This window comes from Phycomyces blakesleeanus (genome assembly GCF_001638985.1).
Source record: "Phycomyces blakesleeanus NRRL 1555(-) unplaced genomic scaffold PHYBLscaffold_7, whole genome shotgun sequence".
Classification (NCBI taxonomy): Eukaryota; Fungi; Mucoromycota; class Mucoromycetes; order Mucorales; family Phycomycetaceae; genus Phycomyces; species Phycomyces blakesleeanus.
Window position 1 is genome coordinate 1 of NW_017265140.1, and position 25,222 is coordinate 25,222.

General features: G+C 34.1%; 5 protein-coding genes across 5 annotated transcripts; all 5 read right to left on the reverse strand.

The window, feature by feature from the left end:
- Positions 1-4,013: 4,013 nt before the first annotated feature.
- On the reverse strand, positions 4,014-5,460 carry PHYBLDRAFT_166456 (hypothetical protein; the record flags this gene model as incomplete). Its single annotated transcript, XM_018435419.1, has 5 exons — positions 4,014-4,097; positions 4,431-4,480; positions 4,653-4,686; positions 4,750-4,823; positions 5,235-5,460. 5 exons carry the CDS (start codon positions 5,458-5,460, stop codon positions 4,014-4,016), a joined length of 468 nt encoding a protein of 155 aa, XP_018293227.1.
- Positions 5,461-6,708: 1,248 nt separating this feature from the next.
- Positions 6,709-7,462, reverse strand: PHYBLDRAFT_143456 (hypothetical protein; the record flags this gene model as incomplete). The annotated part of the gene is made up of 5 exons (XM_018430988.1): positions 6,709-6,792; positions 6,978-7,067; positions 7,126-7,215; positions 7,275-7,364; positions 7,424-7,462. The coding sequence occupies 5 exons, from the start codon at positions 7,460-7,462 to the stop codon at positions 6,709-6,711; spliced, it is 393 nt and encodes a 130-aa protein (XP_018293228.1).
- Positions 7,463-11,620: 4,158 nt separating this feature from the next.
- PHYBLDRAFT_158344 (hypothetical protein) lies at positions 11,621-11,834 on the reverse strand (the record flags this gene model as incomplete). The annotated part of the gene is given in 2 exon segments (XM_018433767.1): positions 11,621-11,692; positions 11,712-11,834. The coding sequence occupies 2 exon segments, from the start codon at positions 11,832-11,834 to the stop codon at positions 11,621-11,623; spliced, it is 195 nt and encodes a 64-aa protein (XP_018293229.1).
- A 1,675-nt stretch (positions 11,835-13,509) lies between these two features.
- Positions 13,510-14,820, reverse strand: PHYBLDRAFT_158347 (hypothetical protein). Its single transcript, XM_018433768.1, has 5 exons — positions 14,772-14,820; positions 14,328-14,577; positions 14,118-14,228; positions 13,912-13,962; positions 13,510-13,744 (listed from the first exon to the last, which is right to left on the reverse strand). The coding sequence occupies exons 2-4, from the start codon at positions 14,516-14,518 to the stop codon at positions 13,932-13,934; spliced, it is 333 nt and encodes a 110-aa protein (XP_018293230.1). The 5' UTR covers positions 14,519-14,577; positions 14,772-14,820; the 3' UTR covers positions 13,510-13,744; positions 13,912-13,931.
- A 792-nt stretch (positions 14,821-15,612) lies between these two features.
- On the reverse strand, positions 15,613-21,865 carry PHYBLDRAFT_186315 (hypothetical protein; the record flags this gene model as incomplete). Its single annotated transcript, XM_018439219.1, has 39 exons — positions 15,613-16,086; positions 16,154-16,197; positions 16,462-16,505; positions 16,573-16,608; positions 16,893-16,931; positions 17,104-17,158; positions 17,356-17,372; positions 17,528-17,776; positions 17,846-17,884; positions 18,161-18,215; positions 18,370-18,441; positions 18,483-18,629; positions 18,690-18,744; positions 18,803-18,843; positions 18,902-18,956; positions 19,017-19,057; positions 19,118-19,165; positions 19,224-19,278; positions 19,335-19,382; positions 19,433-19,486; positions 19,542-19,592; positions 19,644-19,698; positions 19,750-19,804; positions 19,856-19,910; positions 19,960-20,016; positions 20,075-20,122; positions 20,181-20,228; positions 20,280-20,340; positions 20,492-20,546; positions 20,598-20,645; positions 20,702-20,749; positions 20,807-20,854; positions 21,020-21,067; positions 21,126-21,173; positions 21,232-21,279; positions 21,338-21,408; positions 21,443-21,498; positions 21,550-21,609; positions 21,677-21,865. The coding sequence occupies 39 exons, from the start codon at positions 21,863-21,865 to the stop codon at positions 15,976-15,978; spliced, it is 2,454 nt and encodes an 817-aa protein (XP_018293231.1). The 3' UTR covers positions 15,613-15,975.
- Between the last annotated feature and the right edge of the window lie 3,357 nt (positions 21,866-25,222).

A 25,222-nucleotide genomic window follows, 5' to 3' on the forward strand; every position in this document is an offset into this window, starting at 1 on the left:
GCGGATGCGATGGTCATGCATGAAATAACAGCGTTTATCGATAAAAAAAAAGCCTGGGTAACCGCCCAAGTAAGTTTGTTTGTTTTGTCTAAAAAAAGTATAGAATCATATGAAAATCAAAATAAACCAACCAAAAATAGAAAGCAAAGCACTTTGATACTTTATACACGATACTCTACAGTTAACTAATAGCTTGTGTTTTTTGGTTTATATCTTTGTTCGTGCAAATAATCAAGCCTTTTGATATTTCATATTAATATATTAGTATATATAATGAATTCCAATATCTTATTTTGATCTAATTCCAAAAGGCTTTATTTTAATAATGAAAAAGGCTGGTACTATTATATTCAATAATTATATATTTCTTTGCGATTTTTTAAATAGTAACTCGACTGAAATATGTCTATAGCTTGTATCATTTATTTCCCATTCAATTTTTCAAATATACTCTTATTTAAAACTATTTAAACAGCAACTTAAACAAATAGATATCTTTGGCTTGTACCATATACTTCTCAAGCAGTTTATTAAATAGTTCTGTGCAAGAATATATATATTTCGGCTGCAAAAGATTTTGATTAAAATTAAATCCGATCCGAGCTATGAGCAACAATATGGGGTTTAATACATCTTTATAACAGTTTGATCCACTGGATATTTATGGATCAATTAACACTCTACTTCCTTTAATTCGCTTTATCTCTTATTTTCTTTTTATTTATAAGTCTAATCCAAGTTGATATATATCTATATATTATCAAGTTATTTTAAAATGAATTGTGTTCATATACTAAAAGTTACTCTAGGACTATATATATATAATCTGTTAGTATATTTCAGATGAGCTCTTACACCTACCTTTTTTCCCTCTTTAATACACACGCACACACTTGGGGATCTGTCTACCAGTCAATTGGCTGCACTGGTACAATATATACGATATTGTCTATTTCTTTTTATATCTTTTTACAAACTAAGGGTTCTAATCGACAATTCGGACAGCACGCACTTTTTTGTAAACTGGTATTACTGATCGGTGGTGCAGACACCCTTTGTGTACCCACAAGTGAAAGAATCATAGCAGGGTCCATTGACAGGGATACTGTTACCCATACGAAGGTTTAAAGACCGTATGGTACTCACTTACAATCGTTGAGAGAGGACTGTGTATTCAAAACCCCTTCACTGTGCTGTAACCAAAACAAAAAAAAATCTTTTTAACGATGGCTTGAATCTTCTTTCGACATTCCGCCATCCCAGTCGAGGATCTTCATTCCTGTTGGGGATCGTCATTCATATTGTATTGCAACTCAAAGTGGACCAAAAGCGACGCAATACGAAAAGGAAGCGCACTCTTTTGAAAAATAAAATAAAAAATGAAATACTCTTTATTTTATCTTTTTGACGACTGTTCACTGTATATGCGGCTCTAACAAAAAATAAGCCCTTGGTCAAACCTTCGTGTCCCTATAAGCTTCGCACTGCGTTCAAAGGCGACAATCATCGCCACTCTATTCTTTTCTATTTTCAACCCTGTACTAACAACAACTTCGCACTGCGTTCAAAGGCGACAGTCATCGCCACTCTATTCTTTTCTTTTTTCAACCCTGTACTAACAACAACTTCGCACTGCGTTCAAAGGCGACAGTCATCGCCACTCTATTCTTTTCTTTTTTCAACCCTGTACTAACAACAACTTCGCACTGCGTTCAAAGGCGACAGTCATCGCCACTCTATTCTTTTCTTTTTTCAACCCTGTACCAACAACAACTTCGCACTGCTCTCAAAGTCGACAGTCATCGCCACTCTATTCTTTTCTTTTTTCAACCCTGTACCAACAACAACTTCGCACTGCGTTCAAAGTCGACAATACCAATCATACTATCTTTCTTATTTTATCACTACTGAAAAATAAAAATAAAAATAATAACCATATAATCAAACTTCAGCACTCGGAACCCATATACTCTGTTCTTTTATATCTGAAGTGACATATACTACTATTCTCAGAACTGTCTTTTTACTTTCGCATGCACATGATATCTATATACTTATACCTTCAACACCTTCTTCAATGAAAATGACCCTATCCTATCACACATAATTTTTAAAAATTCTTACTTTTAGTATATCTTTAAATATCCAGTTCTAGACCAAACAGCCATTGTCTAACACAAAGTCCTGCCATAGTAATCTCTCTTTATAGATGCACAACATAATCCTCAAACCTATATTTTTAAAAAAAAGAAACATATATTTCTTATACTCTGTACTCTCATTCTTCTTGTCCCTTTCACTTCAAACAAATTAACTTGGTCTCTCCCTACTCGCATATCTTATTTATTTTAATATCTTTAAATAACTAAAATAAAATATGATTTATTATTTATTATATGTTTATATAGGTTATGAATTTATTATAAGAGAGATGTGTGTGTGGGTAGTCGATGTGTGGGTAGTTGAGGTAGATATATTTAAAGTGTGTGTATGCAGCCGAGGCATATTTGTGTCTGTAGTTGAGGTGTGAGAGAAAAGGGGGCGTTGTGGGTGGGGGGTGCCATAACCAGTGGTCATATGGGAGAGGAAAAGTTTATTTTCTAACAAATCGCAAAAACTATAATCATTTATAGTTTTGAGGTAATGCATTTGGTAATCCAAAGGTTTCTCTAAAGTAATAAGGTAAAGATAAAGTTTTCGCATCCGTAGTGCGGATGCGATTCTAATAACGCATCCGTAGTGCGGATGCGATGGTCATGCATGAAATAACAGGTTTATCGTAAAAAAAAAGCCTGGGTAACCACCCAAGTAAGTTTGTTTGTTTTGTCTAAAAAAAGTATAGAATCATATGAAAATCAAAATATACCAACCAAAAATAGAAAGCAAAGCACTTTGATACTTTATACACGATACTCTACAGTTAACTAATAGCTTGTGTTTTTTGGTTTATATCTTTGTTCGTGCAAATAATCAAGCCTTTTGATATTTCATATTAATATATTAGTATATATAATGAATTTCAATATCTTATTTTGATCTAATTCCAAAAGGCTTTATTTTAATAATGAAAAAGGCTGGTACTATTATATTCAATAATTATATATTTCTTTGCGATTTTTTAAATAGTAACTCGACTGAAATATGTCTATAGCTTGTATCATTTATTTCCCATTCAATTTTTCAAATATACTCTTATTTAAAACTATTTAAACAGCAACTTAAACAAATAGATATCTTTGGCTTGTACCATATACTTCTCAAGCAGTTTATTAAATAGTTCTGTGCAAGAATATATATATTTCGGCTGCAAAAGATTTTGATTAAAATTAAATCCGATCCGAGCTATAAGCAACAATATGGGGTTTAATACATCTTTATAACAGTTTGATCCACTGGATATTTATGGATCAATTAACACTCTACTTCCTTTAATTCGCTTTATCTCTTATTTTCTTTTTATTTATAAGTCTAATCCAAGTTGATATATATCTATATATTATCAAGTTATTTTAAAATGAATTGTGTTCATATACTAAAAGTTACTCTAGGACTATATATATATAATCTGTTAGTATATTTCAGATGAGCTCTTACACCTACCTTTTTTCCCTCTTTAATACACACGCACACACTTGGGGATCTGTCTACCAGTCAATTGGCTGCACTGGTACAATATATACAATATTGTCTATTTCTTTTTATATCTTTTTACAAACTAAGGGTTCTAATCGACAATTCGGACAGCACGCACTTTTTTGTAAACTGGTATTACTGATCGGTGGTGCAGACACCCTTTGTGTACCCACAAGTGAAAGAATCATAGCAGGGTCCATTGACAGGGATACTGTTACCCATACGAAGGTTTAAAGACCGTATGGTACTCACTTACAATCGTTGAGAGAGGACTGTGTATTCAAAACCCCTTCACTGTGCTGTAACCAAAACAAAAAAAAAATCTTTTTAACCATGGCTTGAATCTTCTTTCGACATTCCGCCATCCCAGTCGAGGATCTTCATTCCTGTTGGGGATCGTCATTCATATTGTATTGCAACTCAAAGTGGACCGAAAGCGACGCAATACGAAAAGGAAGCGCACTCTTTTGAAAAATAAAATAAAAAATGAAATACTCTTTATTTTATCTTTTTGACGACTGTTCACTGTATATGCGGCTCTAACAAAAAATAAGCCCTTGGTCAAACCTTCGTGTCCCTATAAGCTTCGCACTGCGTTCAAAGTCGACAGTCATCGCCACTCTATTCTTTTCTTTTTTCAACCCTGTACCAACAACAACTTCGCACTGCTCCCAAAGTCGACAGTCATCGCCACTCTATTCTTTTCTTTTTTCAACCCTGTACCAACAACAACTTCGCACTGCTCTCAAAGTCGACAGTCATCGCCACTCTATTCTTTTCTTTTTTCAACCCTGTACCAACAACAACTTCGCACTGCGTTCAAAGCCGACAATACCAATCATACTATCTTTCTTATTTTATCACTACTGAAAAATAAAAATAAAAATAATAACCATATAATCAAACTTCAGCACTCGGAACCCATATACTCTGTTCTTTTATATCTGAAGTGACATATACTACTATTCTCAGAACTGTCTTTTTACTTTTGCATGCACATGATATCTATATACTTATACCTTCAACACCTTCTTCAATGAAAATGATCCCATCCTATCACACATAATTTTTAAAAATTCTTACTTTTAGTATATCTTTAAATATCCAGTTCTAGACCAAACAGCCATTGTCTAACACAAAGTCCTGCCATAGTAATCTCTCTTTATAGATGCACAACATAATCCTCAAACCTATATTTTTAAAAAAAAGAAACATATATTTCTTATACTCTGTACTCTCATTCTTCTTGTCCCTTTCACTTCAAACAAATTAACTTGGTCTCTCCCTACTCGCATATCTTATTTATTTTAATATCTTTAAATAACTAAAATAAAATATGATTTATTATTTATTATATGTTTATATAGGTTATGAATTTATTATAAGAGAGATGTGTGTGTGGGTAGTCGATGTGTGGGTAGTCGATGTGTGAGTAGTCGATGTGTGAGTAGTCGATGTGTGAGTAGTCGATGTGTGGGTAGTCGGTGTGTGGGTAGTTGAGATAGATATATTTAAAGTGTGTGTATGCAGCCGAGGCATATTTGTGTCTGTAGTTGAGGTGTGAGAGAAAAGGGGGCGTTGTGGGTGGGGGGTGCCATAACCAGTGGTCATATGGGAGAGGAAAAGTTTATTTTCTAACAAATCGCAAAAACTATAATCGTTTATAGTTTTGAGGTAATGCATTTGGTAATCCAAAGGTTTCTCTAAAGTAATAAGGTAAAGATAAAGTTTTCGCATCCGTAGTGCGGATGCGATTCTAATAACGCATCCGTAGTGCGGATGCGATTCCAATAACGCATCCGTAGTGCGGATGCGATGGTCATGCATGAAATAACAGGTTTATCGTAAAAAAAAAGCCTGGGTAACCGCCCAAGTAAGTTTGTTTGTTTTGTCTAAAAAAAGTATAGAATCATATGAAAATCAAAATAAACCAACCAAAAATAGAAAGCAAAGCACTTTGATACTTTATACACGATACTCTACAGTTAACTAATAGCTTGTGTTTTTTGGTTTATATCTTTGTTCGTGCAAATAATCAAGCCTTTTGATATTTCATATTAATATATTAGTATATATAATGAATTCCAATATCTTATTTTGATCTAATTCCAAAAGGCTTTATTTTAATAATGAAAAAGGCTGGTACTATTATATTCAATAATTATATATTTCTTTGCGATTTTTTAAATAGTAACTCGACTGAAATATGTCTATAGCTTGTATCATTTATTTCCTATTCAATTTTTCAAATATACTCTTATTTAAAACTATTTAAACAGCAACTTAAACAAATAGATATCTTTGGCTTGTACCATATACTTCTCAAGCAGTTTATTAAATAGTTCTGTGCAAGAATATATATATTTCGGCTGCAAAAGATTTTGATTAAAATTAAATCCGATCCGAGCTATAAGCAACAATATGGGGTTTAATACATCTTTATAACAGTTTGATCCACTGGATATTTATGGATCAATTAACACTCTACTTCCTTTAATTCGCTTTATCTCTTATTTTCTTTTTATTTATAAGTCTAATCCAAGTTGATATATATCTATATATTATCAAATTATTTTAAAATGAATTGTGTTCATATACTAAAAGTTACTCTAGGACTATATATATATAATCTGTTAGTATATTTCAGATGAGCTCTTACACCTACCTTTTTTCCCTCTTTAATACACACGCACACACTTGGGGATCTGTCTACCAGTCAATTGGCTGCACTGGTACAATATATACGATATTGTCTATTTCTTTTTATATCTTTTTACAAACTAAGGGTTCTAATCGACAATTCGGACAGCACGCACTTTTTTGTAAACTGGTATTACTGATCGGTGGTGCAGACACCCTTTGTGTACCCACAAGTGAAAGAATCATAGCAGGGTCCATTGACAGGGATACTGTTACCCATACGAAGGTTTAAAGACCGTATGGTACTCACTTACAATCGTTGAGAGAGGACTATGTATTCAAAACCCCTTCACTGTGCTGTAACCAAAACAAAAAAAAAATTTTAACGATGGCTTGAATCTTCTTTCGACATTCCGCCATCCCAGTCGAGGATCTTCATTCCTGTTGAGGATCGTCATTCATATTGTATTGCAACTCAAAGTGGACCAAAAGCGACGCAATACGAAAAGGAAGCGCACTCTTTTGAAAAATAAAATAAAAAATGAAATACTCTTTATTTTATCTTTTTGACGACTGTTCACTGTATATGCGGCTCTAACAAAAAATAAGCCCTTGGTCAAACCTTCGTGTCCCTATAAGCTTCGCACTGCTCTCAAAGGCGACAGTCATCGCCACTCTATTGTTTTCTTTTTTCAACCCTGTACCAACAACAACTTCGCACTGCGTTCAAAGGCGACAGTCATCGCCACTCTATTCTTTTCTTTTTTCAACCCTGTACCAACAACAACTTCGCACTGCGTTCAAAGGCGACAGTCATCGCCACTCTATTGTTTTCTTTTTTCAACCCTGTACTAACAACAACTTCGCACTGCTCTCAAAGGCGACAGTCATCGCCACTCTATTGTTTTCTTTTTTCAACCCTGTACCAACAACAACTTCGCACTGCGTTCAAAGAGCGACAGTCATCGCCACTCTATTGTTTTCTTTTTTCAACCCTGTACTAACAACAACTTCGCACTGCTCTCAAAGTCGACAGTCATCGCCACTCTATTCTTTTCTTTTTTCAACCCTGTACCAACAACAACTTCGCACTGCGTTCAAAGTCGACAGTCATCGCCACTCTATTCTTTTCATTTTTTCAACCCTGTACCAACAACAACTTCGCACTGCGTTCAAAGTCGACAGTCATCGCCACTCTATTCTTTTCTTTTTTCAACCCTGTACCAACAACAACCTCACACTGCTTTCAAAGTCTACAATACCAATCATACTATCTTTCTTATTTTATCACTACTGAAAAATAAAAATAAAAATAATAACCATATAATCAAACTTCAGCACTCGGAACCCATATACTCTGTTCTTTTATATCTGAAGTGACATATACTACTATTCTCAGAACTGTCTTTTTACTTTTGCATGCACATGATATCTATATACTTATACCTTCAACACCTTCTTCAATGAAAATGATCCCATCCTATCACACATAATTTTTAAAAATTCTTACTTTTAGTATATCTTTAAATATCCAGTTCTAGACCAAACAGCCATTGTCTAACACAAAGTCCTGCCATAGTAATCTCTCTTTATAGATGCACAACATAATCCTCAAACCTATATTTTTAAAAAAAAGAAACATATATTAGGCTTATTATAATATTTTAATTTTTCAACTAAATTAGTTACTAATATAATATATATTATAAAAGTACGGTGACATCAAAGACATATCATGAAAACCATTAGACAGAGCAATAGAGTAACCATGTCATATTTTGCAAGCACCAACATTTGTGTCAAAGATATACATTTTTTTTTGTTAACTTACTTATATTTAGGTTAAGTGGTAAGCACTGTTACTACTTCAAGCCAGGTCCGGCGTTCAATTCTCAATAGAGTATATGTTTGGGTTTTTTTTAGTTTTATATATCATGATAGAATCTTTTAATTTTTTTAAAAAAAAAATTAGTAAGAATTATATATTTTAGTAAGATTATATTTTTGAGTGATTAATTATTCCATGTATTATTCGAGAACAATTAATAGATTAGTATTATCTTTATAGTTCTGGCAAATGTTATGTTTTTATACTAATCATATAAAATGATTAATATATTAAATAAAGAAACTATAATAGTTATTGCTTTATTCAAGCATATTATTTTCAGTCGCGACTCTCAACAAAATAAAGTAAGATAAAAATTTTCAAAATCTGACTTTTATATTAATCAAGGTAAAGCAAGTGATAGAATCTCAAAAAAGCAATAGATTTGATTGCTTCATAGTTTAAATACCAAGTTAACAGTAAAAAAAAATCATTTAATATTTTCCCTTTTTTGTCTTTAATTAATAAGCATTAATTAAAGACAATAGCATTTTTACCTCTTATTTTTCTCATTATTTTTTCTATTTTTAATATTTACTTTTTATTGTATATGCAAGTAGTCACAATTTTTTTTCAGAATTAGAGATAAATGTTTGATCACTTGGTGTGGACAGACTAAAAACTCAAAAAAAGACCAAAATTAATTAAAACTCTTGCCCAATGATATGACTTAAAATTTGTTCTTCTTTTGCACTTTTTTTGAACTTTTAGTCTGTCTACACCAATTTTTTTTTGTTCTGACATTTTATCACATAGATGAATATGTGAGCAAAGACATGCATTGTTTATAGATTAATTCAATTTTTCTTTTTCTTCTAATATATATATATAGTTATTATATTCTACTCGGACAGCAATATTCGATTCATTTTAATTTTCTACCAACCTGCCCACTATACCAAATCCCGGCGGCCATCTAATCGTAGCATGATTCAAACTCCGAAAAATTCTAAAGACCGACAAAGCGCCTCTAATACCACTTTTCTGTTACTCTTCTCTATTAGCTATCGATAGAACCAAAAAGCATACAGATACAATCAGTAGAAGTTGAGAAAAGTAGAATTTTACGAATTTGTTTTTTGGTAAAATATTGATTTCTTGAAAAAAAAATAAAAAAATTAAATATTATAAATGCCGACTGAAACCTGTTTTACTTTTATTTTTACTCTCAATTTATCTATTTATTTTACTGTTATACTTTTGAATGATATATAGCTTGTTAAGGCGTTCTACATTATAAGAATTATATATGTACAGAGAAGTTATATTTATATAATAATAATTTGCACAACTACTTTTATCAAGCAATAACATGTCAATTTTTTCTTCCTTTTTGTTTCTAGAAATTCCGATGAATCTTAGAAAAGAAGTAAATCATGGAGCTGCGATTGTGTGATGTCACAAGAGAAAATCATTTGGCTCTTCGTATGGGATTGAAATCAGAGAGATCCAAACGAGATCTCAAGATCTTTTAAGCTTCTATAGATTTAAGCAAAGAATTCATAGGCCGTGGATTACTAAAAAGAAGACAATAATAAAGAGATAATGTTATCTGAAATTACATATAATCGTATTTGAACATTGGTGTGATTAACTAGTGCACCTGAACAATCACTCAACGCCCAATATTATCAGAGACATTGCGGTTGAGACGAATAGATAAAAAAATTGTGTAGGTGTACTGGGGACTGGTGTCTTTTGACATAATAAACTATCTGGATAAGTTAAGCGGTTTGAAGGAATGAAATAAACCCTCTGTGAATACAAGAAGAGTAAGATAAACTAACAAAGCTAGGCAATACATTATCAGTGTAGAAGAAAAATGAAAATCTTGAGTAGGATTGGGTCATGGGACCAAGATACACAGCAATACCAATAAAATGTAGATTTACTACAAATATCTTCTGGTTTATCCAGAGAGAGAGTGTATGGGTGCATAATAGCTGCTATATCTGATATTAAATATGTGCACGGATCACTCTTGACAGGATCTATTGTTGAAGGATACGAACGGAACCGTTTTTAGCATGTAACTTGGGTGTAGTACCAATGCCGATTTGAGAAATGTTTGGTCCCGGCTATTGAGGTAAATAGCTTGCCAGATTCCACAGGTTAAATCAATGGTGAGTCATTCATATTTTACTGGTGTCGTTTAACCGTCCGCGGTCATGTTTTATATATGTAAAAAAATCATATATTTGATACAGGGGAGGATCAAAGGGGTTGAACTGGATGCTGAGCGCTGGGACTTTAGGTAAGTTGTTCCGTGTGCTAGAGAGTTGCTCAAACATGTTTTATTGGCAATTATTCTGCATCAACGGTCTAGTAATATTATTAAAACAAGGCAAAATAAAATACAATACAATAGTAATATATGTAATATAAGATATCAAATTCAGCAATATCTGTTTATGTTATAGAGTAAATTGGTTTGTATGTGTGTGCAGGATGATATTCCCAGAAGCGTTGTATTTGTTATTCATGATTAATATTAATATTTAATCTACACTTTGAGGTTTGCGTTCTTGTTGATATTGAAACGTAGGGAGTGGTGGGTTCGGTTTCGACCATCATGCCAATGGTAACAATAATTGTGACGTAAACAAACCCCCTAACACCCCCTCTTTCTTCATTTGGGATTTATCACAATCCCTCTTTTAGCGTCTTGTATTGACACATAGGGTACTTGTAAGAGGTATTGTAACTCATTACAATACTACTGCGAGGAGGGCCATTCAAGTTGGACAGTCTTTACACCCGGGTTACTATCTAGCACAGGTTCTATATTCTTAATGGAGGTGTGGTAACGATGGACAGTAAACTACTTCAAGAGGATACGTTCTCGAGACAATAGATGTGCACTCCAATAGTTAGGATGAGTCAAATAATATTTATTTGACTAGGCGTATAGGGATGAGAATCAGTTGTCAAAATAATAAAATGGGAAAAGTGTTTTTAACGTGGTAAAAAGAGATACTTCATTCATTTTCATTAAACTTCATATATGGGCCTCCTCTGCTTCTTCCTCTCGCTCCTCTCATCTACACTTCGTTCTCCTTTCTTCTTCAAATTCATTCTCCGAGGAGAGGCAGCTGCCAACAACCACGCACACGTTCACAGTATCCATATCCGTTCTTCCATTTTTTGATACATTACCTCTTTTGATTAGGGCACCTTTTCTACAACGATCCACTCAGTATTTCTTCCTTGTTGTTGTTCAACCTATACTTAAACCTATAGAAAGATATACTATGTTATAGTGTAGTATAGTATAACGTATTAAAATAAAATTAATAATGAAATATTTACTTTTCAGAGAGGACTGTCTATCAAAAATCACCTTCACTGAGCCACAAGAGAATAAAAAAAAAATTCTTTTTAACGATGCCTTGAATCTTCTTTTTACATACCTCATCCCTTTCGGGAATCCTCAGTCAAACCTCCATGCCTACATTGACTTTACAAATTTACTGGAATTGACACCAACTTTACAACACTATTAAAACTGACACCAGCAACCATAGCATATTTCTTTTTTTTTGACACGTACCAACATCAACTTTAAAACGCTATCAAGATTGACACCGCCAACCACTATATTCAATTCTTTTTTTGGGCATACCAACACCAACACAAAGATATCAAAATTTGCACAGAGAACGAAACCATTCATAATATATTTTTTGTAATATGTATTGGAGGTAATGTATTTAAAGGCGAAAAAGCTAGAGAATAGCCAAAGCTGATTTAGCTTCGAATATTATAATGTCTAATGTAGATGGAACTGCTATATGATTAAGGACAAATTCAATATCAAGAATAAGTTGGAAGTGGTCGCTCGATATGGATATCCAGTGTGTGGCATTGGATACGCTGATTGAGCGTATGTATGATCTATTAGGTTAAATAAATGGCGAATAAGGTGTCTAGTTCAGGGAATATTCCCTGGGTGGCGACGAGGACGACGAAGATAGCCCCGTGAGTAGCCATATACGTATGCATAGCTGACCTTCAACTGTTAATACGCTATTGATTTAGATACTAGCGCTTCAAAAGTGATGGTGGTAGCTATAATGATTGAATATTAGAGATTGAGTGGGGTCAGTTTCGTGGCTCATATTAGCATGAGGAGGATACTGAGAGGATATATCCAGAGGTCTGCGATATACAATACAGTGGATAATCTAGTGGCTGAATTAAACATACCCGAAACTAACAAATAAGCTAAAGTATGCCGAGTTGCTAATGTTGTTAATTGGGATAGATGATGAGCAGTAATAACGTTATGCTAGTGTTATGCGATTCCTTGCAGCCACAGGATAAGTAGCGAATGTAAGTACGGTAAGGCCAAGCTGTAGTTAAAAGAGGCAGTAATTAAATGTTCAGAGAGTCTTGTTCACTTCTATCCTATGAGGAAACGTGGAGCTCTGATACTTGTCTTGACTGTGAGTACTAGACGAAAGCAAATTACGTTATTTAAATTTTCAAATAGCACTGTATACGTTTAGTCTATAATGGAGGCAAAAACTTGATCCTTTAAATCAATTGGAAATACACTACTGAAATGAAAACATTAATAAAAGAAATAATTTAAAAAATACTTGTATATCTTTAAACAATGATGGGGAGCACAAATTTGTTACTTGATCCTTGATATCAAATACATAAAAAAGATATAGGTGTCGGTGAATTTCTCAAAAGCCTTTTATATCTTTAACCAGCTTAAATTATTTGGCTTCAACTACACATATACTTCTTATATAAAGCAAGTAGTACTGAGTGGTCAAAAATTGTTGTATACCTAGAATCCATACCTAAAACTAAAGTTTTAATGTTTAGCATTAAATATGACTGTAAGGTCCTATAGAAACAGCATAAAGTAGTTATTGAAACAAATACATATGCAGGTATATGATACTCGAGCCCGAAATCTTGATCGTTGGGCTTGTCTGTTTAAAATAATATACAAAAATAATTTGTAGTAATATATCCAAAGAAACTGGTATACCTGTAACCCTTGATAGAGATTGAGTTTTTTAGCGTTGGGTTTTGCTGTCGAAATAGTAAAAAAAGACAAATAAAAAAAAGACAAATATAGCTGTGGCCCACAAAAGAGAGTAGAATACTGATACCTGGTATCGGCTGTAAAAAAAATTAGTAAATACAATTTTCAGTGAGAAAATTTTAAAAACCCCTCCTATGTCTTTAATCCTTAATAAAGAATAGAACCATGATAATTGACCTAAACTACGAAGAGAAAAAAAAATAAGCAAATACAAGCATCATTCAAAGAAAAATGGGCAACTAAACAATGTATACCTGTAACATATGAATAAGAGTTAGACAATGATCTTTGACACCAACTGTGAAATTATAAGTATTTATAACCATCAGTGAATAGATTCACAAAGAGACTTGTATACCTACGGCCCATGATGTAGAGCAGAGCCATAAATTTTGGACTTGGCGATTAAAAGACTAGACAAATAAAAGCGACAAGTATTAACTGCTTAAAGAGTCATGTATACATATAGCCCAAAATGGGCAGCGGAATATTGATCGTTCGCCCTGGTGGTAAATAGACTAAAAAAAGAAAGCCAACAATAAGTATATGTTCAAAAAGAAATATATACCTGTGATCATGAATAAATACTCAAAACTTGATCGTTGGCTTAAAATATATAAAAAAAAAAGCTAGACAAAATAATAGTTGATAGCTAAATACTAAACGAGACATGTGTATCTCATACCCTGGATGTATGGTGAAACCTTAATCGTTGGTTTTGACTATGTCAAGATAACTAAAAACAACAACCAGTAAGTAGATGCTCAATATATATATATATATACTGGAGAACTTGGACGGGCAACAGAGGCTTTATAGTTTGGCTTTGACTGTGTAAACACTAGAATAATCTAATTGATAGTAAGAAAATATTTAAAGAGCTTTGTATACCTGAGGATTTTTATGGAGAGTGAAACCTTGATAGCTGGTTTTTGCCGTAAAAAGTATGGGAATATACAGCTTAAAGTAACTAAAGGCTCAAAGAGACTTGTATGTCTATGACTGTAGGAAAATGTCGGAATATTAATCGTTGGTCTTTACTATGAAAACACTAGAAAAATACACCTAATAGTAAGTAAATTCTCGGAAATATATATATACCTATGGTTGGAGATGTAGGTCAAAACCGTGACTGTTGACATGAGCTGTGAAGATTCTGGACATATAAAACAGGCTGTAAGTAAATGGTGTAATAAAGATGTATGCCTGTAGCCCTGGATGGAAATCGGACGCCTAATCGTTGGTATGAACTGTGAAATTACTAGAAAAATTAAAACTGATAGTAAGAACATATTCCAATAAAAAAACCTTGTATGTCTATAAGCCTTGATGGAGACTAGAGCCGTGAGGGCTAGCATAGAATGTAAAAAAGAAAAAGAAAAAAAAAAGATTAAATAGATAGAATCAGTAGTAAAGTAATATTTAAATACACTTATATATCTAAGACGTTGAATTAATAGCAGGCTCTTGATCGTTGACCAGGACTCTAAAAACGCTTGATAAATGTCATTGGCTGTAAAAAAGTAATCTAAGAATCTTATATACCTTTACCCAATAATGTTAAGTGGAAACTTGATAACGACCAAAGACTTGATCAATGGACTTGAATGTGCAAACGCCAGAGAAATTCAGTCGATATTAAAAAAATCAAAGATACATGGATATCTTCAACCCTTCCCGGAAAGCTGAAGCTTGATCGTTGGACTCGGATTTAAAATACTAATCAAATGTAATCGATAATAAATAAATGTTCAAAATAAACGGTGATACCTGTGGCTCATGGTTGAGAGTAGGAAATTTATCCCTTGACCTATATATTAAAAGCAATAGGCAATAGCAGCCGGCAGTCCTAAAAGGACAATTATACTTGAATGTCTGTGAACCTGGGTGGAGACTAAACTCTTGAACCTTGGTGTGGACTATGGTATGACTAGATAAATATGATGGATGACAGAAAGATATTCAAAGGAGGGTGTACGCCTGTTACCTCGACGAATAGCAGAAACTTGATCATCAGCGTTGACTGTAAAATTATTAGACAATTTCAATAAGCAATGATTAACTATTAAAAAAAAAAGCATATATACCTTTTACCCTAGATGAGCAGCGGAATCTCAATTAGTAGCCTTGACTATGAAAAGACTAGACAAATATAGCAGACACCAAGCAAATGCTCAAAGAGGTATATATACCAGTAACCCTGCATGAACTATGGAATCTTGGGTGTTGGCCTCAATTGTGAAAAGACTACCGAACTAAAGCTGGTAATAGGTAAATACCCAAAGATACTGGTATACCTAACATCCAAGAAGGAGAGTGGCATCTTGATTGTTGGCCTTTTCTGTGAGTAGACTAAAGAAACACAATTGGCAGTAAGTAAATACTAAAAAGTGGCAGTATATCAGTGATTTTTGACGGGGATTTGAACCTTGACTGTTGAATTGAACTGTAAAAAGACTGCTTCAAACAGCTATCAATATGTTAATGGGTAAAGAAAGCCACTTGTATCCCTGTAAATCTATGCGGAAATCGGGCTCTTGATCTTTGGTCTCGACTGTATAAAGTCTGAATAAAGCAACTAGTAGTAAGTAAATGCTTAAAAAGGCATGTATACCTTAACCCTATTTTTTGAAGTGCGACCTTGATTCTCGGCATGGACTGTCAAAGATTAAAAAGATTCAACCAGTGAAGAATAAATGCTAAAATGTGCGTGTGTACCTAGAACCTTGAATGGATAGAAAGAACATGATCATTTCGCCTTGACTATGTAAACGCTAGGAAAATCTAATTTTTTAGTAAATTGCTTAAAGATTCTTGTATACCTGCGACCTTTGATGTAGAGCTGAGCATTGAACGCTTGCTACGGAGAAGAAAGGGTTAGAACAAAACAACTGATAGTACCTAAAAAGTCAAAGAGACTTTTATACCTGTGAGCCCAAAAGAATATCAAAGCTTTGATCGTTGGCTTCGGCTGTAAAAACATTATGCAAATATATAGTAAGTAGATTTTTTGGCAGATTTGTATACCTGTCCCCCCCGGATAAACAACTCATATTAATTGTGGGCCTTTCCTGTAAAAAGACTAGAAAATATAATAGCTAGTAAGTAAAGGTTCACATAGTCATGTATACCTTTAATCCTTAATGGAGATTAAAAACCCGATTGCTGGCTTAAACTATAAAAAAGCTAGACAGAATAATAAGTGATACGTGAGTACTAAATGAGACCTGTATACCTCGGGCACTAGGTAGATAGTAAAACTTTGGTAATTCAGTTTGACTAAATAAAAATTACTCGAAACAACAAGCAGTAAGTAAACGATCAGGTATGTACATATACTTGTTACCCTAGAGGACAGTAAACCTGGATCGATTGGCCTTGGCTGTGTAAAATTAAAAAATAATAATTAATTAATTAATAAATAGTAAAATAATACTTAAAAATATTTTTTAAACCTATGGCCTTAGATGGAGAGTAGATGCTTATTATTTAGCATAGACATTAATGAAATTAGAAAAATCAAACAAGCGTTATGCAAAGGCTAAAAGAGAATTGTATACCTGTAACCGTGGATGAAGAAGAAATCCTTGTTCTTCGACCTGGGCGGTGAAAACACTAGACAAAAAAAAACAAGCGATAAGTAGAAACCCAAAGAAAAGTGTATACCTGTCATACTGGATGGAGATCGAATCCTTGATGGTTGCCCTTGACAGTAAAAACAATAGACGGATAAAAAAAGCCAATAATCAACGGCCCAACGAAAAATATATATCTGCAAGTCTGGATGAATATCAAGTCCTAGTTCTTCGGCCTAAACCGTATAGGCACTAGACATATAAAACTAAAAGTTAGTAAAGACGCAAACATATTTGTATACCTGTCACTCTGGATAGGGCTCGGATTCGGAATCATTGGCATAGACAGTAAAGGCACTTGACAAAAAAAAAAGACACATTAAAGAAAAGCACTTGTCAGATTTGTATACCTGTAAAACTTGATGGAAACCGGGTCCTTGAGTGTTGAATTTGACTGTAAAGTCACGAGAAAAAATACAGTTTGCAGCAAGTCAAAAATCAAAGATATGTGTAACACTATATCCCAATATGGAGACCGGGTTCTTGCTCGTTACCCTTGACTGCAAGGACACTAGAGAAACAAAAACAATTATAAGTAATGGCCCAATAACATTTTTATATCTGTAATTCTCGGCGGATACCAGATGATTGGTCGTTGGCCTTGACTTTAAGGACAGTAGAAAATTAAAACCGACAGTAAGTAAAATCCCAAAGAGAAGTGTATACCTGTAACACTGGACGGATATAGGATCCATGATGGCTGGCTTGGACTGTGAAGCCAGTAGAGAAATAAAGCCAACAGTAACTAAAGGCCGAACTAGATGTATATACCTGTCGCACTGGAAGGAAAACAATTTTTTCATTGTGTAGCCAGATCGTAAACACACTAGGCCAATACGAAAGAAAGCATGTAAAGACAGAGAGAAAAGTGTGTACCCGTAACCTTGATTTGAAATCAGATCTTTGATATTTGAACTTTAAGGAAAAAAAAACACTAGAAATATATAAATGACAGTAAGTAAAAGCTCAAGAAGACTTGTTTACCTGTAGCCCAAATTTGAGTTTTGATCCTTGCTGTTTGGCCTGGAGAGTAAAAACAATAGTCATATATATTTCTAGGCTAGTAATGGCCAAGAACGACTTGTATACCTTCCATAATGAATGTATATTTGATCATCGTGCTTTGCCATCAAAAGAAAGTATAAATAAAGAGTATAGTTTGTTTTAAGTAAAGGTTTAAAGGAAACTTGGTTAGCTATAACAATTCATGAAAATCGGATCCCGATAATTTCCGTGGATGAGTAGACACTAGAAATATATAAAATCCAATGAGTAATTGCTCATCGAGTTTTTGTATACCTATAGCCACGGACTGAATCTGGATCCATGAAGCATGATCTTGGTGGATTCAACACTAGAAATAAATAAAGCTGAGTGTGATTGCTCATCGATTTTTGTTATATCTATAACCATATAACGGGAGATCAGCACCTTGAAGCTCGACCTGGATGGCCGGAGACTAGAACTAGATTAAAATAATGAGTATATGCCCATAATGCTTTTTATACCTATACCCATGGCGGGTAGATCGGAATCTTGATGCTTGACCTGGATAGCTGGAGACTGGAGATATATTAAATCTAGTGAGTATATGCCCATAATGTTTTTTTATACCTATAACCATGGCGGGGAGACCAGAACCTTGATGCTTGACCTGGATGACTGAACACAAGAAGTATATTGCAGCTAGTGAGTATATGCCCATAATGTTGTTTTATACTTATGACCATGGAGGGGTGATCAGGTCCTTGACACTTGATCTGAATGGCTGGAGGCTAGAAATAAATATCAAAACTAGTGAGTAAATGACAATAACGATTTGTTATACCTATAACCATGGATGGGTGATCGGAACCTTGATGCTTGACATGAATGACTGAACACTAGAAATATATCAAAGCTAGTAAGTATATGCCTATAATGTTTTTATATACCTATAACCATGGATGGGCAGTCGAAACCTTGAACCTTGACTTGGACGACTGAACACTAGAAGTATATTAAAGTGAGTGAGTATATGCGCATAACGTTTTGTTATACCTATAACCATGGAGGGGAGATCGGGTCCTTCATGCTTGACCTGAATTGCTGGAGGCTAGAAATGAATATAAAAACTAGTAAGTAAATGGCAATAACGTTTTATTATACCTATTACCATGGACGGGTGATCGGAACCTTGATGCTTGACATGAATGACTGAACACTAGAAATAAATATAAAAACTAGTGAGTATAGGCCCATAATGTTTTTTTATACCTATAACCATTGACGGGCGATCGGAACCATGATGCTTGACCTGGATGGCTGAAAACTAGAAATATATTAAATCTAGTGAATATATGCCCATACCATTTTGTTATACCTATCACCATGCACGGGCGATCAGAATCTTGATGCTTGACCTGGATGGCTGGAGACTAGAACTAGATTAAAAAAATGTGTATATGCACATAATGGTTTTTGTACTTATAACCATGGGCAGGCGATAGGGTCCTTGATGCTTGACCTGGATAACTGAACACTAGAAAAATATTAAAGCTAGTGAGTATAGGCCCATAATGTTTTTATAACTATAATCTTTGATGGGCGATCGGAACCTTGATGCTTGACCTGGATGGCTGAACACTAGAAATATATTAAAGCTAGTGAATATATGCACATAACATTTTGTTATACCTACCACCATGGACGGGCGAGTAGAACCTTGATGCTTGACCTGGATGGCTGGAGACTAGAACTAGATTAAAACTAGTGAGTATATACCCATAATGTTGTTTTATACCTTTAACCATGGATTGGCGATCAGAACCTGGATGCTTGATCTGGATGACTGAACACTAGACATATATTAATGCTAGTGAGTATATGCGCATAACGTTTTGTTATACCTATAGCCATAGCTGGGAGATTGGAACCTTGATGCTTGTCCTGGATGGCTAGAGACTAGAAGTATATTAAAACTAGTGAGTATATGCCCATAATGTTGTTTTATACCTATAACCATGGATTGGCAATCAGAACCTAGATGCTTGATCTGGATGACTGAACACTAGACATATATTAACGCTAGTGAGTATATGTCCCTAATGATTTTTTACATCTATAACCATGGCAGGGAGATGGGAACCTGGACACTTGACATGATTGGCGGAACACTAGAAATATATTTAAAATAGTGAGTATATTGCCATAACGTTTTGTTATACCTATAACCATTGACGGGAGATCAGAATTCTGTTGATTGACCTGGATGACTGAACACTAAAAACATAATAAAACCATTGAGTATATTTCCATAATGTTTTGTTATACCTATAACCTTGGCTGGAAGATCGCAACCTTGACGCCTGATATCGATGGCTGAACACTATAAATATATTATAACTAGTGAGTGTATTCCCACAACGTTTTGTTATACCTCTACCCATGGCCAGGCGATTGGGTCCTTGCCACTTGACCTAGATGACTGAACACTAGTACTAGATAGAAGCTAGTGAGTAAATGCGCATAACGTTCTGTTATACCTATAACTATAGCTGGTAGATCGGAACCTTGATGCTTGTCCTTGATGGCTGGAGACTTGAACTATAATAAAGCTAGTGAGTAAATGCGCATAATGTATTGTTATACCTATAACCATAGCTGGGAGATCGAAACCGTGATGCTTGTCTTGGATAACTGGAGACTAGAGATAGATAAAAGCTAGTGTGTATATGTCCCTAATGGTTTTTTTTACCTATAACCATTGACAGTTGATCGGGTCCTTGCTGCTTCACATTGATGACTGGAGACTAGAAATAGATAAAAGCTAGTAAGTATTTGCCCATAATGTTTTTATACCTATAACCATGGACAGGGGATCGGGTTCTTGATGCTTGACATGGATGGCTGGAGACTTAAATAAATATAAAAACTAATGAGTATATGCTCATAATGTTTTTATACCTATAACCATGGATGGGCGATTGGGTCCTTGACGCTTGACACGGATGGCTGGAGTTCACAAATAAATATAAAAACTAGTCAATATATGCCCATAATGTTTTTTATACCTTTAACCATGGGTGGGTAATCGGAACCTTGACACTTGACCTAGATGGCTGAACACTAGTAATAGATAAAAGCATACGAGTAAATGCGCATAACGTTTTGTTATACCTGTAAACATGGTTGGGAGATCGGAACCTGGACGCTTGACATAGATGGCTAAACACTAGAAATATATTAAAACTAGTGATTATATTCCCATAACGTTCGGTTATACCTATAACCATGGCCAGGAGATCAGAATCTTGTTGATTGACCTGAATGACTGAACACTAAAAACATAATAAAACCATTGAGCATATTTCCATATTGTTTTGATATACCTAGAACCATGGCTGGAAGATCAGAACCTTGACGCCTAACATCGATGGCTAAACATTATAAATATATTAAAACTAGTGAGTATATTCCCACAACGATTTGTTATACCTATACCCATTGCTGGGAAATCGGGTCCTTCACACTTGACCTGGATGGCTGACACTAGTAATAGATAAAAGCTAGTGAGTAAATGCGCATATGGTTTTGTTATACCTATGACCATAGCTGGGAGATCGGAACATTGATGCTTTTCCTGGATGGATTGGATACTACAAATATACAAAAACAAGTGAGTAACTGCTCCTCTAGTTTTGATATACCTGAAACCGTGGACCTCGATCTGAAAACCGTGGACCTTGACCTGAACCTTGAAGCTTGACCTGGATGGAATGGATACTACAAATATACAAAAACAAGTGAGTAACTGCTCATCTAGTTTTGATATACCTGAAAGCCGTGGACCTCGACCTGAACCTTGAAGCTTGACCTGGACGGAATGGATACTACAAATATACAATAACAAGTGAGTAACTGCTCATCGAGTTTTGATACACCTGATAACCGTGGACTCTGATTGGATCCCTGATGCTTGACCTGGACAGAAGGCACTAGAAGCATACAAAAGACAATGAGCATATGCTCCTCGAGTCTTGGTGTACCTGTGGCCCTGGATGAAAACCTGTTCTTGATTGCTTGACTTTGCCTGAAAAGTCCCTACAGAAATATCAAAGACAGTGAATGATTAATCAACGAGCCTTTATATACCTGTAGGCCTGGATGGAGATCTTATTTTTTATTGTTGACCTTGTTTGTCAAAAGACTAGACAAATATAATCTTCACAATGTGTGTCTTTGATGAATATCATATACTCCTTGAAATATAGTAAGTCCTGTCAGTTTATCTCTTGTTTCTGAATGTGAATAGGCTTTGGATGGATTGATGGTCAAACCAGTGTTGGACCTCAGTATTTCATTTTTGCTGTGTACTAGTTTTGACGTATTGTCTTATATCTTGCTACTGACTGTTTTACATATGATAAAATCCTGAGATTTGACTAGCAAAATAGATTTGTATTGGTCATGATTCGTCTTTAACGTCTATGTTGATTAAAGCAGTTTGTGAGAGAGCAGTAAAGAAGTGTATAAAGTATTAATAGTATGTGAAAGAGAGTTGTTTTGACGCATTCTGTTTGGATAGGTTTTTTTTTTATAAAACTCATGACGTCTCAATCATGAGTTGCTGTTCTTTTTTTATTATTTTTATTATGATAGTTTGATAATATATTATAAAATTCGGTTTTTTTCTTATTCCTTTTTCGGTTTTCTTTTATCTTTTAGCTTTGACAACATGTATATATTATTACTATTTTACTTCTTTATTTAATATCTATGCTTAAAATATGGGTTTTGGGTTTTAAAGAAGTATCACTTATATTCTGAAGGACATGCTGTGCAGGCACTTGTTTTACTTTTTGTTTTTTTGTTTTGCCTCTTTTTTTGTTTTAGTTCTTTTTATGTCACATAAGGTCCGTGCTGTTCGTGCAGCATCACATGTGTCATGGGGCTTAGAGGAGCATAGTAGCAATAGTGGTCCAGACTTTACTTTAGCATGAAAACATTTAAATGATGTCTTCCGATTGGTGGACTATATGCATGTCAAATTATTCAGTTGCTATGGACCCCCATCCCCTTTTTTATTCTACTTTCTGTTGTAATTCTGTTAACAAGGCTTATGCTTTTGAATAGCCACTTGTCGAGACACTATATATGCCTCTGTGTTCATTTTAGCTGTACTACTGATATACAAAGTATTAATCGACTAGACGTTAAACTACAATAAAGAATTATAAAGTTGTGTTGATTATAAAGCTTTAATTAAAGTCTTGTGTATATTTATTTGTTTGTTTCACATGCTGTGACTTTATTAGTTTAAGAAGCACCCCCAAAAAAAATTGCTGCTTATATCTTTTCTTTTCTTTCGTGTGAAAGACTTCCATTTTTCTTCTAGCTTTTTCACCAGTGTCTTGAGTTAATAAACACAAAGTGTAGGAATACTTTCTTGAAATAAAAGTACTTTCAGTGCTTCAGTATGAAGGGATTGACAGCCTGACTATTGAAAGTCGTTGGTACCTCAAGTTAAAGCATCGTTCTTAGAGTAAAATAAAAGTAAAAAGAAGAATAGGGTCTAGGCTAGTGTTTGTCAATCGACCTTGGTTTGTACTACTTTATAAACCAATCATAATCCAACCGAGAAATTAATACAGAATAACCCAACTGCCTGAAACACTTTACATTTATATGTGTTCAAATATACACCATTCTATCGATAATTATAATTATTTATATAAGTTACATTATACACCATGAAAAAGTAGTGGTGCTTGCAATTGTGCTAGCCTGGTCACAGATAGATCAAGCTAGTAAAATGGCTATTACATATATATAAATCACCTTTTAAAGGCTCTGCTTATTTACTATTTTTTTCTGTTATTGCTCGGACTGACTGACGGCACAATATGAAAGCAAAGAGACAATCTACTGCTACTGAATGTATAGGTTTTGTTTGGTTGGGAGCAAGACGCTATCGATTACTAATTATCGATTTATAGGATCTAGTGCTTTTGATATTTTGCGCTTGTATACCAAACTCAACTGGATGCACGAATAACCTAGAAATAATACTCTGTTGGATTAAAGGCTTTGATTTATAACTTTTGTTTTGTAATACAATATAATGCGCTACAGTACTGTATAGTATGATTCCACTTATTACTTTGAGGTTCATAGTCTAGCTTTGGTTCGCTTGAGACTATTTTAGTTTGAAGCACGGAGCCTTTGTATAAATGAACCTTTTCTATGGTCGATTAAATATGAGTGTACTGGAAATGATATTTTTTAAGATTTCTACAAGCATATGCAAATGCACACCAATGGTAATCATAGCTTTTCAATTATAGAAAATTAAAAATCGAATCAAATAAGCAATGTTTTTTTTTTGGCTTTAAGTAACCTGGTGAGACACATTGTGATCCACCTCTTCGAGGTTTATTATATTACAATTACTCGAATTTTGATCAAAATATCCGATTTTTTCACTCTCAAAAAGCATAGAACCCTGAAATTCGGGAAACTTGCACCACTTCAATAAGCTCTTTAAATGCCCAATAGCAAAAATACGAGTTGTTTCTAAAAGTACAATTTTTTTTTTAGTTGAATACATAAACCAGACACTCCAAAAGGCATCAATTTGGAGTGTTCAAAAGTTAGAGATATTTTTTTTAAAGAAAAGAGAATATTATTTAGCATAAGAGACATTATAGAATAGCTATATATCTATATATGCTCTACATAACAGAATATCAGCTTGTATAAACGTTTATATGAAGAAAGCCGTCCTATATTCTGACATTACAAGCATACGCTGGAAGCAAAGAGTGGAGTACAAATAAAGCCACAATCTTTTTTCCAAAAAAAAAGGCAATGACTTTGGCAGACACTCTTGAAATGGACGGCTGTGTAATATATGTCATGATATTTTATATTGCCCTTTAAGAGAAAAGAAAAATACATAGGATACTTTTTATGTGTTCCATTAAATAGCATACTTGAAGTCTTTGTTTCAGATTTATTAATTAAAATTATGATATTAATTTAAATTTTCCCATTTTTTTTTTCTTTTTTACTTCTTTACACCAATTTACTAAGGGCATTTTTTCTTTTTTTGTTGGGGGTTAAATACCTGTCTCCAAGGTGTATATGTGCAGTGTATACATCCCAGTCTTTCTTCACATATAGACGCACAAACCAGCTTGTCCACCGATATCTTGGCTGTACCATTATAAAATATAGAGTATAAGGTGGTTTGCTTTTTATGTCTTCTTGTAGACTGTGTAGAGGCTCATTGGTAAATTAGAGCCTACGACTTCCTACAAACAAAAGTCTTTTTTTTGTAAACTGATATTATCAATTTGTGGTGCAAACAACCCATGTGTA

Bases quoted from the DNA above. Each gene is read 5' to 3' on its own strand.
- PHYBLDRAFT_158347 (XM_018433768.1), bottom strand. From the start codon at position 14,518: ATGTTCTTACTATCAGTTTTAATTTTTCTAGTAATTTCACAGTTCATA. The intron at 14,229-14,327 runs GTATATATATAT...ATTTTCCTACAG, and splicing joins ACCTACATCTCCAACCATAG to TCATAGACATACAAGTCTCT. The intron at 13,963-14,117 runs GTATACAAAGCT...TGTTGTTTTTAG, and splicing joins CTCTCCATAAAAATCCTCAG to TTATCTTGACATAGTCAAAA.